General features: G+C 36.5%; 1 protein-coding gene across 1 annotated transcript; it reads left to right on the top strand.

Annotated features, from left to right (window-relative positions):
- Positions 1–17249: 17249 nt before the first annotated feature.
- Positions 17250–18182, top strand: LOC107743829 (uncharacterized). Its single transcript, XM_016557259.1, has 3 exons — positions 17250–17321; positions 17488–17782; positions 17859–18182. Exons 1-3 carry the CDS (start codon positions 17278–17280, stop codon positions 18180–18182), a joined length of 663 nt encoding a protein of 220 aa, XP_016412745.1. The 5' UTR covers positions 17250–17277.
- Positions 18183–18745: the final 563 nt, after the last annotated feature.

Here is an 18745-nt window from a genome sequence, read left to right as displayed (position 1 = left end):
ATAGTCTATTTGATTAAGTATGACGTCTTGTCGCAATTTTGCGACTTTGGCGCTAAGAGGGTTAATTTATGAGACATATGAGATCATAGACAGTATGCAATAATTCATAAGAGTGAAGAATGACCTCTGACTTACCTGCTGACTCTGACAGCAGGTGACAAATACCAAACTCCAGGTAACTTTATTAACCTCTATGCACAAGAACAAAGTGTGCTTTACTGCAGAAAAACGAGAAAAAAAAAAGATGAGAGCAGAGATCTGTTACGCTCTGCTGTTGCTTAGAGACGATGGAATGTAAACACCATGCAAGATGTGAGAGGCAGTGAGATCACTGTGGACAACACACACACACACACACACACACACACAGACACAGACACACACAGACACACAGACACTCCTTCAGTCGAACGTGAGTGACACCAAAGCGTCTGTTCCCTATCGATGTGCCTCGCCATAAATATTTTAAAGCGAGAAGGATGAAAGAAGTCTCAAAGACACACTCTCACTCTGTCGGAGTCGCACAGACAGAGTTTTTGGAACCGTGTCCTTAGGGGGCCGTTCACACAAAATGCGTTCTTGCGCTCCAAAACAGCTAGAATGAAAAACAGCACAGGGGGCTCAAGTTTTTTTCAAAATTGAACTATTTATGAGACAGTGGCTTAAAAATGGCACATTCATGGTGCAAGATGTAAAAAAAAAAAAAATACTGTAAAACATGACCCAACAGCCAAAGACGTCCATATGAAGAAGCAGTAGCTTCCCTATTTTACAAGCTAATAATATAGTTCACTTACAGTTAAGCTATGCTTTAAAAATCTATTTACAAATAAATATTACAATTTAATTGAAAAATTTAATTTTTCCCGGCACAAAAAGAGGGCTTTTTTTTTTATAAAACAAAATTAATAATAATAATAATTATTATTATAGCGAGAATTGGACCTTAAAATAAAGTGTGAGCAATTTTTTTTTATAAAAAAAAAATAATAATAATAATAATAATAATAATAATAATAATTAATTAATAAAAAAATAAAAAAATAAATACAATTAAAATAATTTAAAAAGTTACTACCAAGAACAATTACAATGCTCAGTCCAAAGCCACTGCAAATAGCTTAGGGAAAAAGTGCACATCAATATATCATTTCACAGGAAGTGGAGAGGGAAATTTTCCCACCAGTCACTGTGCAAGTATTGTCAGAACTGTACAACGCTTAGGTACAATAACCACAGTGGCAAGAAGTCTGGCATTTTTTTTCAGCTCATTTCACCGCAGCGCGAGTATAAAACGCATATGATGTGACCTTTACAATGCAATTATTTATTAAAAGACGACACCTACACACTATAAACGGAGTTACATTTATTTCATATTAAATACCAGGGGCGATTTATATATAATCGCCGTTTTCATATGAAATTTAAAGGGAACTGAGGCGATCACTAATTCGTGTTCAGTTTATGGAGCTAATCGCAAAATTTTAGGGGGGGCTATAGCCCCCCTAAAAATGGCCTAGAGACGCCCATGTTAAATACCAAAAAATATTTATAAATTATTTTATTTATATAATTTGTATTTAGATAAATAATTATTTACACATTTTATATACAGTGGTGTGAAAAAGTGTTGGCCGCCCTCGTCGTCTACTTCACTTTGTCAGGCAGTTCCTATTTAAGAGATTTCTTGATTGCGAACAGGTGTGGCAGTAATCAGGCCTGGGTGTGGCTAGAGAAATTGAACTCAGGTGTGATAAACCGCAGTTTTAAGAGGGGGGCAAACACTTCTTCACACAGGGTCATGTAGTTTTGGATTTTGTTTTCCCTTAATAATAAAAACCTTCATTTAAAAACTGCATGTTGTGTTCACTTGTGTTATCTTTTACTAATATTTAAATTTGTTTGATGATCTGAAACATTAAAGTGTGACAAACATGCAAAAAAATAAGAAATCAGGAAGGGGGCCAACACTTTTTCACACCACTGTAACTACAACTAATTACAACTGATATTTATTTTAATTTTAACACACACACAGATGGACACACATGGCACAAATGGTGTCAAAGTGATGATCACAGAGCAAAGTAGGCCACTATATGGCTCAGAGAGCGAATGCAGCACAATTGACCCAAATGTGAGATGGGCACTGGATGGTACTGTAGGAATTTTGTGTGTGTGTGTGTATTTGTGGGATGCTGAAGCAGTTCGGCTCAGTGCAGCACTATACAAAGAAATCTTTCAGCATGTGGAGTTTGGTGAGAGAGAGAGCTGAGCCAGGAACAGACAGAACATGCAATCACATTACATGCTAAATGCACTGCGTACATTTACATTCATTCATTTGGCAGATGCTTTTACGCAAAACGAATTACAGTGCATTCAATGTATACAATGAACCCATGACCTTGCCGTTGCTAGCGCCATGTACCACCATTTGAGTTTCAGGAACTCAGTTATTAGAAGAGATCAACAAATATTGCTTTATCATGACCAGTACTGATTTTTGTTTAAATTACCAATGACCAATACTCAGTTCCAATTTTTATTACTAGTATTAAAAATAGCAAAAATATTATATTAAAGTAGTATTATATTATAGTATTATTGTATAGTGTTAATGTACTATTTTATTACTGCTACTATTACTATTCATTTTATTATAAAATGATCATCAAAATATAAATGCAATAATAATAACAATAAAGATAATAAATGTACTATTTTAATCACTTTTATGTAATAATAATAATTATTATTATTATTGTTATTATTATTAACAGTACTAATATTATTTATTTTATAATAACCTTGATGTAATTATAAGAAAAATGCACGTATAACAATAAATAGTATTATTATTAACAATAAATTATTAAACTATCATCAAAATATTATTAATCAAATTCATCAAAATTATTAAATAATATTTAGTACTATAATAACTTTCATGTAATAACTCATCAAAATACAAAAATTATTATTATTACTAACAATAACATTTATTATTACATTTGTTAACTTATTAACTTTCATGCAATACATTTTTATAAATAAAACATCTAATATTAACAATTAATATTAGTACAATTATTAAACTATCATTAAAATATAAATTACTATTACTAAATAAGAATAATAATACTATATTTATTGTTTTTCATGCAATATTTTGTGATGCAAATGATTTCATTTTCATAAATTTTCAAGTTAAGCTTAAAATATGATTCATTTCTCACTTGAGAACAAATGGCTGCAAAATGTCAACAATACATAAATAAGTGACTTCGCCTTTAAAAATTGTTTCCTACCGAATGCACAGAAAATTATGAAAAAGGTGTCTTTTATCTGTATATTTAACAACTAATATAACCAAGTAAGTATGAAAAATATGAGTCATACTGATTATCTATCTCTATTTAATAGTCTAGTTCTTCAAACCAAACTGGGGCTTGAGGGAAATGACAACAAGCACTTGCCCACAAATAAACACACACACACTCTTTGCATGTTTGAAATATCTCTCATTGTGTAGGGTGCAGGGCCACAGGGTTTAGACAGTTGGGTAATAGTTCTGCCCCCATAACACCCAGATCACACAGCAACATTCAGGTCCTGTGTATTACACACCTCTCCCTGTGTTTGGTAACCGGTTGTTTTTCCTGAAAGGTTATTCAAATAGCCAACGGCAGTTTACAGAAATGTGTGGGGACTGAAGTTTCTGCATGACTTGGCAAAAGCGGAATGTCAATCCCAGCAAGACATGACATTATGATGTCATTACAGCAACAAGACGGACATGCATGAACTCTCTAATTAGGTCACTTCCTGTGAGGTTTGCCACTTCCTCTTTAAGGAAGGCAGAAGAGAAGGTTCTGAACAATGTGTGCTCAACCTCCACGATCAGTGACGCAGTGACACTGAACAAGTGAGAACAATCACTGTCAATACATGCTAAATGTGAAGCCGATCAGGGTCACATTCTAGAGAATTAGAGACGAGAACCAGAGCGGCAGAATGAGGAAGAGAGAAATGGAGCAAGATCTTGTTGCCAATAGCAACATGCCCTTTTCAGAAGACGTCTACATTGCTAACAGGGTCCAAAAAAGTGTGAACCACTTCAAGAATGTGAACTAACCTATTCAGCATGCAAGGAAAGACAGGTGAAAAACAACTCTCATATCACAGTCTGAACTGTTTACACCTGTCTCAAAAAATTATATTATTATTCGTAAGTTCTTACTTAAATTAGAATGTAGTGTTGTCAAAAGACCCGGTACTTCGGTACCAAGTCGGTACCAAAATGACTGAAAAACTAAATTCGTATTTTCTACTTAAATATTATCAAAATTCGAATTATATTCAATTTAAAAAGGCATAATTTCAGTTAGGGGGGAAAAAAGCTTTTGGCTTCTCACCTGAGGCCACAAGAGGGCGCATCGAGCAAAATATTATGCATGTTTCTTCAAAGTGTAATAAAATAACACGACTACCTTTAAAAAAAAAAGTGCATAATGTTGAAAATAATGTTTATAAACCATATATAATTAATAAAGTTGCTTAAACAATTAGAAAAAAAAACAGCTCCATGCATGTATGTATAGTTTAATACAAAGGACCAAAAACCAATCACAAAGAGTAGGCTACTTTCTTCATTTAAAAACATGAGATACAGTGGGATGGGGAAAAACCACCATAACGTCTTTAGACATGTTTTTTAAAAGTTGAACTTGCATTAATTTTACATGGCTTTCTAAACATGCCGCTCTCTGCGAGACGCGAGTGCAAAGCTGATAGACATCCCTCTAGAAAATGTGATAAATATGCGTTCTGTGGGAACGGCTTGGTTTCAGTTTTGATGTGAACAACATCTTCTCCACACTGATGCTCTCGTTTTCCGCAATATATGAATGAACAACGTAGCAGCGCCGCATCTAGTGGGTTCAACTGGATAGGCTAACAAAAGCATTCAAATGCAATCAATGACACAAACATCGTCATCGCATCTCGTGCACCACTGATAAGGCTGCCTGAGGGCTGACGCAGACCTTAAATTCGAATGCAACGTTTTTGCATTCGAATGTGGATTCTTTTTTTTTTATTCGACGAATATTCGAAATTCGATTTTTTTTTTTTACAGCCCTACAGGAATTAGAATTACTTGCACTGTTATGATGATAAAGATATACAAGCTCAAAAATGAAAACAAAAATAAAAATTTTAAAAACATTTTTTAAACGTATAAAAAAATATGTTGCTGTAGGATATGATTTTAGAAGCACAATGAAGCTAAAGCCACAAGTCTACTAATGCTTCATTTGAAATTTCAGAACATAATCTCTAAAACTGTGAATTTTATTAAACATTTTCTAAGACCATGTCATGTGTGTTTTTAGAGAAGGCTAATAAAAGGCTAATAAAATTGATTTATGACCCCTGTAAGCTCTCCTGTAAGCTGTCTCCTCATGTCTGGCTTGGCAAACTGCCCCATTCATGATGCTGTTGTTCTCCCTCGACGAACCTTTCACACCTCTGCCAGGTATGAGACATTATCCTCATTATTCCTTTATCATTATTCTTTTGTTTTATTCAGCCATTAGTAGCCTTTACTCTGGCATTTTTTCTAATTGTTTATGTAGAAAAGTGCAATTCATCAACGGTTCATTTACGACACAGAGAGAGAGAGGCTGTGTATGTATGAATTACAACCCATGCAGTCCCGTATCGTGATAAGTATCGTATCGGGGCCTCTGTATCGTGATACGTATCGTATCGTGACTTTGCTGGTGATACACAGGCCTACAAAATACACCATGAAGAAGAACTGCACCTGTTCTGCAGCTGCATTAGAGCTAGCATTAGCATCAAGCTACATAAGACAATTCATGAGATTATTAGTACACATACTAACAAAAAATGTATAGCCTGAATGCACTGTAAGTCGCTTTGGATAAAAGCGTCTGCTAAATGCATAAATTTATTTTAATTTAGTTTTAATTTTAATTTAGTACACTTTTACTCAAAACTCACTTTAAACCACCATCGAGTGTTTGTAATAACTTCATATTGCGATCTCATGTGGAATTTGGTCATTTACGGTTGTAAAAATATGCTATTTATAGCCTTTTATATCGCTGCACAAATTAGCATTTCAGATGTACACATTCATTATTGTTATGAAAATACCCCAAATCTTAAGAAAATCACATACAAACCATATACTATCGTAATCGTGTGTTTATTATTTGGATATTTCGTGGGTACAGAGGTTTCTCTGTGTTGTTGTGGTCAGAAATCAACACGGAAGAGTAAAGGAAACGCGTGACAGGATGAGACGGGGCTTGTAATGAGACGCAATAAGATCGACAAGGCGAAGGACGAATTAGGTCTCTGTCAGTCACAGCGCGAGCACGGAAGAGTAAACACACAGAGACGGCCCAGGGAGCGGCTAATTATCATCAGATTGCGTAAATCAGTGGAAAATGAACAGAAATTATGATTCTGTCTGAAGAAATATGAAGTAAACATGAGTAAATAAATCTACATATCTCCATGTATATGCATCTTTGGACTATAAGCCCTTATTAACCCTGTTCAGTGAATCTATGTGAACACAAATAAACCACTGCTGACGTGAAGCTTTTAAATGAATTGTGAATCTAAAATATGCGTGTTAGAGAATGTAAAAAAAATGGTTAACATTGTTTGTGTCATTAGTCAGAAAAGCAGTTCTAGGCTTTTTATTTTTATTAGCTAACTTAGTTGTTATTCTTGGCTGAATAACTCAAAAAGCTAGAAAAAAAGTTTAAAATATGTACACAGTTTGGATTAAATGAAAGTATAGTCAAATTTTTTAATTAGCATGTTTTTGTGTTTTGCTTTGGTACCGAAATTGGTACTGAGAACCGTGGATTTTCACTGGTATTGGTACCGAATACTGACATTTTGGTACCGTGACAACACTATTAGAATGTTAACTCCATACTAGAGGCTTAGTAGCTAGTAGTTTGTAAGCTCTCTGTAAAGTAATGTGTAGTCACATAATATGACGTTTACCACACAGAGGCGCACAGTAGATGGGGTGTTTAAAGGGGTCATATGATGCTGCTAAAAAGAACATTATTTGGTGTATTTGGTGTAATGAAATGTGTTTATGCGGTTTAAAGTTAAAAAAACACATTATTTTCCACATACTGTACATTAGGTGTGGCTGACTCTTAACTTTTATAAAGAATATCTCTTTGGATTTGAGACTTTAGTCTTTGCAACTTTACAGATCTTCTGTATGCACCAAGAGCTTGTAACACTCCAAAGAGAAAGGAAAAAATGAAATTGCATCATATGACCCCTTTAAGAAGCGCTAAAAAAGAAATAAAGTATTTATTCACAACAAGTATTTATAAGCAAAGTTTATTCACATACTGTTCTCTCTCTTAATATGTAAGTGAGTGTAAATGTCAGCAGCATCATAAATGTCTAAAGGATTAAAGGTTGTCGAGTAAAAGAAGAGCATGTTGATGCAGTTCACTCAGTCTGCTATTTTATTCCATTTCATTCCAGACCGGACGCTTCTGTAAATATTTAGTTTATACTAGGGGTGCAACGGTTCTTGGTAAAAAATCGAACCGTACGGTTCTCCACACACGGTTCGGCATGCACTAGGACCGCGGCAGTCACTCTTTGTTCAATGCGAGTGCTGTATGCTGGAATAACTGTTATTTATGCCGTCATCACATGTTGATAGTGCAGGTGAGACCAGAACAGCACACGTTGCTATCTGTGTTTAAACTAAACTCATTTAAGCCTGGCCAGTTTAAATATTAAAGAGCCAGAAGACGCGAACTCGTGCGCGCAGTGTGAAGATCTGTGTGCGCTCATCCGAAGCATGTGAACCCGCGTCTCAGAACGCGCGCAAATATTAAGCTCTCTTTGAAGTATTGTGCTTGAATGGACAAATTCACACAAAAGTGTCAAAATGCCCGTCTTGGTGGCGAAAAGGGGCTGTTAAAATGTAGGCTTATTTGTCTTTGAATCATACAAGTGGTTCGTTCAAGAACGCTGAATTATCCAGTAATGAAACAAGTACATCTTGAGTGAGTCATTGAATCATTTATTCATAAATTACATGTGATTTTGTTTAGTTGTCTAATGTTTTTTCTTCAGAATCATAAGAGAACCACAACTTCCATTGGGGACAAAAAGAAAAAAAAAAAAACTTAATTTATCCAGAAACATGCAGTTCTATTTTGCACACAAACAGCTCTTAAAGAGTCCAGTTTTTATGTAGCCTGTTGATTTTTGTTTATGGTATTCAGCTCCAATAAATGGTTTGCAAAAAAGAGACACAGGATAAATGTTTGATATCATTATTTAATCACATTGGAATCGAAACTGGAAATAGAAAAGAATCGGAATCGATAAGCAGAATCGGAATCGGAATCTGAATTGATCAAATTCAAACTATATATACCCAACCATAGTGGCATGTGTGGTCACTCGACTATCCGGTGTGCAGCGCGGAGACCAGAACGAAGATGGATGCGGAGGAGATCGACACTGAACAGGTAGGCAAAAAAAACTCTACCTCTGTTATATGGTGATATTTTGGCTTTAAGTTTACTGACACCGACACTGAGCAGAGAAAGGTACTGTGCAAGATTTGCAAAATTAAAGTTGCTACATCATGTGGCAATACGACAAATTTATATCAGCACCTGAAACAGCACAGAGAAAAATATGATGAATGCATGACGGAGAAAACCCAGATTAGTAAAGAGACAGCTGAAGGAAACAAGGCACAAGCTGTTACCCGAACAAAACAAAATAATTACAGATGTGTTTGCGAGTCTCACGCCAAATGATAAGTCTTCACCTAGGTATAAAGAAAAATCACAGATTCCATAACGCACTGCTTGGCAAAAGACATGATGCTCATACACACCGTTAAGTGGGATTTCAGAAAATGATCCACACACTGGACAAGAGGTACCAGCCACCCTCGTGAAACTATTTCTCTCAAGTAGCGATCCCTAAGCTTTATAACTCGCGCTGTGAGTATATAATCATTGTATGCAATCAGAATGTGAATATTAAATGTTTTGCAATGTCACTGTAGTAAGTAAATGTTTTGTCATTTTTCCACCCTCTTATCATTCACAAAAATGCTCTGAAAGATAATGCACAATGCATTAACAGGGCTACTGGGATATGCATGAAGATTGTGGGCCACTTCTCCCATAGTTGGAAGAAAAGAGTGGCCTTGAGGGAAGCACAACGAGAGCTCAACCTCCCAGAGCATGCCATGGTGACAGACTGCTCAACACTATGGGGTTCCACTCAGAAAATGATAGCAAGAGTCCTGGAGCAGCAAAGTGGGTTGTCCAAGGTTTTCTCTACAGACTGCAAAGTGCGACACCTACTTCCTTCACGGCAGGACCTGGAGGTCTTGGAATCTGTAAACAAGGCACTAAGCCCACTCCAGGACTTCACGGATGCCTTATCTTCTGAACACCTCAGTGCTGGCTGAAGACGAAGCGGACACTGACCTGACCAAATCACTGAAATCAAAAAATTTTAGCTACCTCAACAACAAACATGAAGACTTGCTTAAACTTGACCACTTTCCTAGACCCAAGGTTCCGAACACAATACATCTCTGCAGAATTGACCCAGACCTTAAAGGAACAAGTCATCTCTGAGTTGATAGTGAGTGAAACCACAGAGTTTACTTAACTGGTAAGAATTCCATGTAACAAATTACTAAAACTTGCATTTTTTATTTGTTTCAGGAAAATCACCAGCAGCAGACTGTAGCCCAAAGCACTGCAGCGATGGAGAATGATAGCCTGGATGTGGAAAGTCCACCTGCTGCTAAAGCCAAGAAGAAAACTCTGGCCAGTTTCTTCAAGGAAACTGCATGTACAGCACCAAAACCTTCATTGTCAACCACATTTGATCCCATGGCACAGTTTAGAGAAGCAGTGGTTGCTGAACTCAGCGCTTGCATTTACATGCCATGTGTAGACCATAGAGAAGATCCACTGAAATGGTGGTAGTTCCACAAAGTAAACTTCCCTAGGCTATGCAGCCCTGGAACTTTTTCCCCTGTCGAAAAAGACGAAGTCTGTCGTATGGGAATTTTTCGGGTAACGTAGACTAAACATGTTCCGTACACAATGATGTTCCGTACAGATGGAATACTTCCCAAGTCGAACATTAACTATATATCTGTGTCATCTTCGGTTTTCTCCCTCTTTCACCCCCGTTCAAGACAGAGACTGCGATTTAGTACAATAATTAAATTTAGCTGGTATCACGTCTATACTTTTAAGCCTCCTGCCATTGTTTACATCGGTTCAAAATCACGCATTAAAAAACAAACAAACCGCTCACTCTATTGGTTAGTAAGACTGCAACTCAAGGCTGGCAGTCATGCATATGCTCTGGAACAGAGTAATATCGCGTCCATATCGCAGGCTTTGCGATTAGGAAATCGCAACGTCTCAAATCGCGATTTCGATTCGATTTTGATTAATCGCACAGCCCTACAATACCGTGATATTTTTTTTATCCAAGGTTATCATACCGTCAGAATCTCATACCGACCCATGCCTAGTGGTAATGTTGTATCGAATCATCGCTCCGGTCTGAAACCAGAGAAAGTGGATATGCTTGTTTTTTTTTGGCAAAGAACCTCTGATGTGATGAGTAGAACTATTTAGAAAGAGGATTTGGGAGTACCAGTTGGTCATTAAAAAAAAAAAAAAAGATTTAGTAGTTTGAGTGAGTGAACCACAATTTTATATCCAGTTTCCTTTTCAAAAGAGTTTATACAGAGTATATGTTACATCCTGCATAAATGTCCCTGTTTGTTTGGACAAAATGTTTAAAATATCTTATTTTTGAGAAAATGTGCATTTTTTCATTTATTGTTTTATTTACTTTAGCTATACTTTTGAGAAAATAAGTTTACATGCAAATGTTATTTCATTTTGTAAAAAAATTTTTATTTTGAAAACATTTTCTAGTTTTACAAATACACATTTCAGCATTATCACTAATCTGTGTGTGCATTTTCCTTGATAACCAATCAAGTTGACTCATGGTACCATTTATTATATCGCAATTGCATAACGCAATATTGACCTCAATAATCGCAATATGAAATTTTTCCCAAATCGTGCAGCCCTACAGGTTTTCCACAGGTTTTGTACAAGTTTTGCACGCTTTTACCCTAACCAACACTTAGAACATCTTAGCAACCATATAGGAACACCCTAGCAACATCCAAGCACACTCTAGCAACATGGTGACTGGTTTTGCACAAGCAAAGACTCACTTTTCTAAACAAAAAAAGTAGAAATCTGGTTCACTAGAGCAGTAGTTTACTTGCAACAGTCTCCAGTTTGATGGATTGTACCACTTCAATTCTAGATTTCCTGAGCCTGGATCTCTTTCAACATGTTTTGAAGATTCCAAAACACCCAATTACCGACCAACCAACAAAGCATCTCAACCGTAAAAAAAGACGTTTACACTTCACGCTATCAGACAGCACATTACACAACCACGTACCCTGAAAAAGCTAGAGGGGGGATGAATTATGGGTACGAACGGTTTATTAAGACAACAAAAATAAAAGCGCAAAGTGTGCGTGGGTGAGAAAGCGAGAATAAAAATGAAAGACCCTTTTTTTTTGGTGACGCCTTTTTATGGGCAATGCATAATCAGCATGATCCACCACCACAATAAAGATGGCCAAGTACAAAGGGCCCAGAAGCGACAAAAGGTCATGTAACCCTGCTCCTCTGTCACAACACACTAACACGACGTGAAACTGTATCATGAGCTTCATCTGGGAGAGGCATGGACCCATTGTCCTCATGTTAAATTGACTATCATCATCAAACGCTCAACTAGAGCACACGCAGAAACTACAGTGTGCCTATCTCATACACTCAACATTCGGTCACATTACATGCAGCCGCCCAGACTGAGAACAGCCAAGCCACAGTGCCCATTTGGGTCATCCATGCAACAGCTGCATGCCAGGCTGTGGAACGCACCCTCATTTCCATCTCAAGAGCCCCTGATTGATAAATAGGCATCATCCCTGGGATGGCAAACCCCAAAATTGGCCAACGGCCCATGATCGCATACAAAGAGGGCACATGCATTCATATCCATGCATACATGTGTGCTCATTTGCGGAATTCAATGCATGCACATTTTCATTCACCGCATTTGCTTGACTCTCAAATAGCACAGCCATAACGGAGGGCATATGAAGTTGGCTCCACAGTCACGTATTTTAATGCAACCCCCTTTGCTCTGCTGGAGGGCGGAGATACATTTGTCCACGTTCACGATTCATTAAACCCATCAACACGTTTCCCAGCGTTACGAAGTTCCCTGTGGTTTGACTGAAGGATGTGTGGATGAGGTGTGAATCTGTGGTTTCGCAGGGGTTTGTCTATTAACCCATTTAAAAACAGTGATTGATAATCTAAAAAAGATTGCCGTTTAAAGGGTATGAAAGCACACACTGTCAAACTGTCAACTATAAATGCATACTGTCTTCATTTTATGGGAACACTTTCATGTCATAATACGGATGCAATATTTAAAGGTTTGTTATTCATTATTATGAAATCTCTGTCTCATAAAACAGGATCACAAATAAGCATGTCTTTGATCACACTTATTACAATTTTGAATAAGTAACTGATTCTCATTGTAAAACTGCTTGTTTTAAGCAGTATTGTTACATTACTGTATATTAAAATGTTTTTAAAAATTTGCATTTATTATTTTTGGATGATACATAGATCCATACACACATGTACAGTATGTGTGTGTGTATATCGTATAAACGATTTATACTGGAAAAAATAAGTACTTTAACTAACTTTTGGAAACTTTTCCAGGGAATAAAATGCATTTTAGATTTAAAAATACGGGATTAAATGGTTTATCATTCTTTGCAGTGCTTGGATATGCATAACAACTGGTTCAACCGAACAGCTTTTTATAAATGTTTATTCAAAACAACAACAGAATTTCAGCATTATGGACTCGATTTATGGAAAGACAGGGGTAAAACAAAACTACAAAAACAAATCGACTAAGCCTGTCAGGATTGCTATTCAACCAGGCGGTGGAATTCGGTACTAGTCAAAGCTTAAATAAACACTTCAAAGCAACGGTTTTGCTTTCCTTTTATAGTTAAACCAACAACACAGTATTTAAACACGACATATAGTTCATGTTGGCAAACCAACCGTCGATTAAACAACATTTAATCAGATTACTCGACCCAAACACTCCTCAAACCTGGCAGTTTTGTCTGCGAAGCATAGCTGACTAACATTACATGAGCGTCGCGTCTAAGTTACCTTCCGCTTCAATGGATCGTTCCAAGAAACGCAACGCAAGACTCACCAGAGACGGTAAACGTTGTTTGGAAGCGAGTCCCTGCCCTCGCCTGCTTCTCGGAGGCCGGATGCCGTCTTTCCACTATCCGCCAACACACACAAACACAAGCCGCCTTTCCTGACGAAAAACACGCAGCTTCGCCCGACCGATTTCGGTCAAACTTGCGCTGGTAACGTTATCCTCAGTCGAACGGGTCGGAGGCGCTTCGCGTGCGGTTCACTATGGCGATCGTTTCCCTGAAGCGTTTGGTGACGGTGCTCGGGGCCGGGAGGGGTGCTGCTGATACCCTTCTACTGACGCCTCCGCCTTGACATCGGAGGAAGAGGAAAGCCTTCTTGTGCAATTATTTGAACATCGCACTCAACTGAAACTTGACAAACAGCGCCGCCTGCTGTCCAACGGCCGCTATGGCGCATGTGCTCTCGTGGGTGTTGTGGCGTCGCGGTTACGACCTAGCCCTAGAGAAAAGGGGTTGAACCTCATGAACTTGAAAAGGTTCTCCGATGGAAGCGGTAGAACCCTAATGGTTCTAATTACAACTTTCTTTTAAAGATTTTTTAAATGAATTTAGTTATTGTAATTAAGATTTAAAAGTTTGAATTTTGGATGTATTGTTAATGAAACCAGTTATTAATCAATTTTGCATCTCTTCAAACAGACTATATTTCCTCTGTCCTGACAGATTTGGGTAACATTATAATAGCTTTCAGTTAAAGCAATAGTTAAGATTATTAGGTTGTTAAGTTGTCACACCATTTTACGTCAGTAAATTTAATGTTTACATCAGTAAGTTCATAAATGCGGTTAATCATTTCTATCATTGAAAAATAATGTAGCATGATGTTATGATGATCTGTATATGGGGAAAGTTGGGAAAATGCTTCTAGAGGATTGTGTTTAATTGTGTAATTGAACTTCTGACTCATACCATATAGTTGCTATATAGGCTTTGTGGAATTTCACTTTTGTGAAAACTAGTGGTCTCCCCTAAAATGCTCAACAGGTCATTTCATAATCACTCCAACAGTTGTCATGAAACTATGATTCATATGCAGTATATATGAAACTAAATTTCCACAAGGCCTATATCTTGGCAATATTGACCATATATATATATATATATATATATACACATATGTGTGTGTGTGTGTGTATGTGTGTGTGTGTGTATGATAGTACAGACTTACATTGTTATAAGATTTGAATATATGCTGTTCTTTTATACTTTTTATTCATCAAAAAATATTGAAAAAAATATAACAGGTTCCAAAAAATAAAATAAATAAAAACATAAATAAATAAGTAGCACAACGGTTTCCAACACTGACAATAAATCATCATATTATGATTTCTGAAGGATCATGTGACACTGAAGATTGAAGTAATGGCTGATGAAAATTCAGCTTTGCTTTGCCACCACAGGAATAAATTATATTTTAAAGTATTTTAAAATTGAAAAATGTTATTTTAAATTGTAATAATATTTCACAGTATTACTGTTTTAACTACATTTTGATCAAACAAATGCAGCCTTGAGCAGAAGAGACTTCTTTTAAAAAAAAAAAAAAAAAAATTTTTTTTTAAATCTTACTGATTCCAAACTTTTGAACTGTCTTGTATACTATGCATTGACTCATGTATATCAAGTATATAATAATGTCTTACTGACATATTTACAATTAATAAGCATATTGTCATTAAAAATGGTTTGGCCACTTCCTTCATCATTTGAGAATACAGTAATTGAAATTTAAACAGATGCATGCAATGAAAAGTGAACTTTGCAACTGATATACTGTTATTTTATTATTGACATTGTCTTGTGACAAAGACCACAAACAGCAAAAAACATATTCACAATTACACACTGATACCACGGATTGAGAAAGAGCATTTTTGTTGATGTACTAAGCATTACTTAATATAGGAATTCATAGAAAAAGAAGAGGAAGAAGAAAGACAAAGAAAGAAGAGCTCATTCAGTCATGTCTTACAAAAGCTGATTACCAACATCCCTGTAACTGGAACCGGTGAATGTGAGGTCACTCACACTTTCAGTTTATGTCAGAAACCCACAAATCACTAAAAAATGCTGGGTTGTTTCAGCCCAACTTTGGGTCAAATATGGACCAACCAAACTTTTGGGTTAAAAATTTCATTTAAAAATTTAACTCAACGATTGGGTTAGTCCATATTTGACCCAAAGTTGGGTTGAAACAACCCAGCATTTTTTTAGTGATGAGATATTATAAGACTTATGTTTTATGTGAGGGAAAACATGAATTACAAACATCACAGACATTAAAACAAGTTAAATGAAAAAGCAGTCTTAAATAAGAATGAAATATATTTAGTATTTAAAATTTTTATTTTTTTTTTTTAAGATAATTGATAAAACATTTACCATTCTTCATGAAAACATTATTGCAAATTTGTAAAAAAAAAAATAAAAAAAAACACCATGAAATGTCATATGAAATTTTCAAAATTTCAGAATAAAACTTGCTGCATAATATCACATTAAACCTTAAAAGAAAGCAGGAAAATTGTATATTAACTGTAAATAACGAACTAAGTTTTTCCTGTTATTGTATTAAAAAAAAAAGATCTGTGAAATTTATATTGTTGAATTTAAACCTGTTGAAATAATGAGATAAATGAAAAAGTTTTAATTATTAAATATTATTTAAAGGCAGTGGCGTACAGACAGTGCAGCCGCTGGGGGGCCCGCAGCGCACACGGGCCCTGCCCACATTGCAAGCGACTATATTAATATAAATTAATAATAAAATATAGTTAGTACCGAGATTCTTCATAGTACTGAATAAATACATAAATTCGCGAAAATTGTGCGTGTGCTTCAGTGGTCTAGTAGTAAACGTTTTGTCAAGCATTTCCGAGGTTTTGGGTTCTAATCCACCCTCGTGTAGTTTTTTTTTCTCTCATTAAAACCAAAGGTGTTCATCGGTGATTGTATATCAAGAGCAAGGACATGTTTGTGTGCATTTTGTTTTGTGCTTTTACCAGAACAAAGCGTACGATCGTCTGTGTGAAGACTGCGCATTGTGCTCGAGTGCCAAGAGAGAACTGATAACAGCAGCAACGAGCGCTCGCCGTACCACAGTCCAGCGATAGATCGCCTGTTGTTTAACACAGACCCAACGAATCTGTTATCAAATAGAGTTCTGTTCAAATGTTTCTTTAGGTACAACCGTGCGCGCTCATGGTACACACAGTGCGTACAGCCGTACACCTGCAGGCGCCACTGTGTGCAAGTGCTTGTGCGTATTACATTTGTGTGTGGTTGTTGCCGCTAAAGTTGGCCATGATTCGGGACATTAAGTAGGTTAGGCACAAATTTGCTTATATGGGTTCCCTTCTAGACACGAGCGCTGTGTGTTTGTATGTGCTTCATAACCGTGCACCCCAGGGGGCCCGTAGTAATAGCCTGCACTGGGGCCCGTCATTACTAAGTTACGCCACTGTTTAAAGGCATTAGTATTTAAAATTGTATTGTTCAGAAATACACAACAATGGAAGACAGACAGACAGACGGGCGGACGGATAGAGGGATAGATAGATAGATAGATAGATAGACAGGAACTCAACAGGGATGATAAGCAAGCTTGCAAAATTCAGAATGAGCAAAAAAGTGTTTCACTAATGGGGAATTGACGTGCAGTCAGATACTAATAATAGTGATGTTATCATCATCATCCATTGCCACAATTCTGCATTAGCTAATAAACTGCCACTATAAAAGGACTGGCTCACTGAAGATGTAACAGTCAGGATTACAGATAAGAGCAGAAGACAAGTTCACTACAAGATCCAAGAAACATGAAGACCTCGACCCTCCTGTGTCTCTGTTTCTTAGGTTTCAGGTGAGTCCTAATGAACCATTTTCATGATACCAGAGGTTTTTGAAACATTTGATGAGGTCTAAATATGTGCAAAGTTGTAATGAACAGTTGTTCTGCTTCTCTTCGGTGACGATTTGTGCATATCTGAGATATGGATGTATTATAATTCACATGTTTTCTGTCGCAGTTACAGTCTGGCAGTGGATGATTTGTATGAATATCTGTGGGAGAAGAATAAAGACATCGCTAATAAGACAATCGGGTTGGACTTCCTGAGGCAAATGGAGAACGGCAGCCTGCAGGCGGAGCGATACGTCAACTTCACCATCCAGGACATCGGCTACCTACTGAAAGTCACCAAGATGTTGAAGAGAATGAGTGCCAAAATAGCTCAGCCCAATGACATCAGGGACTTCATGAAAGGCAGATATTTGAGCTACAAAAGTTTTGCAGACTTTATGCTCAAACAGTATTTTTTCAAGGTAAGAATAGAAAAACAAAGACTTTAAACAGTTCAAGTTGCTTCTGAATTGACTGAAAATGCTTTATACTCCACAGGGTGAGCCTCCCATTCAGCAAACTCCAGCTATGAGGAAGTATCTGGCGTTCTACAGAAACCTGATGGACAATGAAGAGCCGCTGTACTTTGCCGTGGGTCTTCTACCCTGCGCTAGACTCTGGGTTTGGCTGGCTAAAAATCTCAACACTCCTCCAACCAATGCCTACTACACTTGGAAGGTGGAGAATATGGGCGGCCATCCTGAGAAACACTACAGAGCTCTGCTGAATAAGTATCTCATCACACCTGAGAAAGTGGCGAAGGCTAATGCTATGTTCCGCGCACAGATGCAGAATGAGCATGATTTCTTCTTCTCATCTTGACTGGTTGTTAGAGAGAAGGGTTGCAAATAGTCTGCTGTCTGAGCAACTCAACATTCCAAATTATTTAAAGTATTTTTAAAATATTGATGGATGTATTTGGTTACATATTTGATGGTTAATATGCAATACAAATATTTAATCATTTAAAAATAATTTAATATTTTATCCAAGTTTAATGTACGTTTTTAATCATGAACAATTGTATGTCCACAGCCAGTTTAAACGGAAATATAACTCTGGTCTATTCAATGTCCGTACCCATCAACAATAAAAATATCTTCTATTATGTCTGATCTCTCGCAGTCATTTTTTAAAATTCTATCTGAAGCATGCCATTTTTTTAAGCATACTAATTTTCAATTAAATAAAATAAGAAAAAAAAAACATAACACTAAAATAATGCAACAATAATTTATCAGCATATTAAAAAATATAAATAGAAAAAAATATTATAAATACAAAAATACCATCAAATGTGAAGTGTCACACCGGGAATTCTGGGAATTGCCTGTAAATTATACGATTATTTGTTCTTTTTCTCTTCCAAAAACTGTACTGTACCA

This window comes from Sinocyclocheilus rhinocerous, unplaced genomic scaffold, assembly GCF_001515625.1.
Source record: "Sinocyclocheilus rhinocerous isolate Xijiao unplaced genomic scaffold, SAMN03320098_v1.1 scaffold551, whole genome shotgun sequence".
NCBI classification, from domain to species: domain Eukaryota; kingdom Metazoa; phylum Chordata; class Actinopteri; order Cypriniformes; family Cyprinidae; genus Sinocyclocheilus; species Sinocyclocheilus rhinocerous.
The sequence above is the reverse complement of the archived record's forward strand: the minus strand, read 5'-3'. Positions and strand labels throughout refer to the sequence as shown.

Bases quoted from the DNA above. Each gene is read 5' to 3' on its own strand.
- LOC107743829 (XM_016557259.1), top strand. From the start codon at position 17,278: ATGAAGACCTCGACCCTCCTGTGTCTCTGTTTCTTAGGTTTCAG. The intron at 17,322-17,487 runs GTGAGTCCTAAT...TTTCTGTCGCAG, and splicing joins CTCTGTTTCTTAGGTTTCAG to TTACAGTCTGGCAGTGGATG. The intron at 17,783-17,858 runs GTAAGAATAGAA...TATACTCCACAG, and splicing joins TCAAACAGTATTTTTTCAAG to GGTGAGCCTCCCATTCAGCA.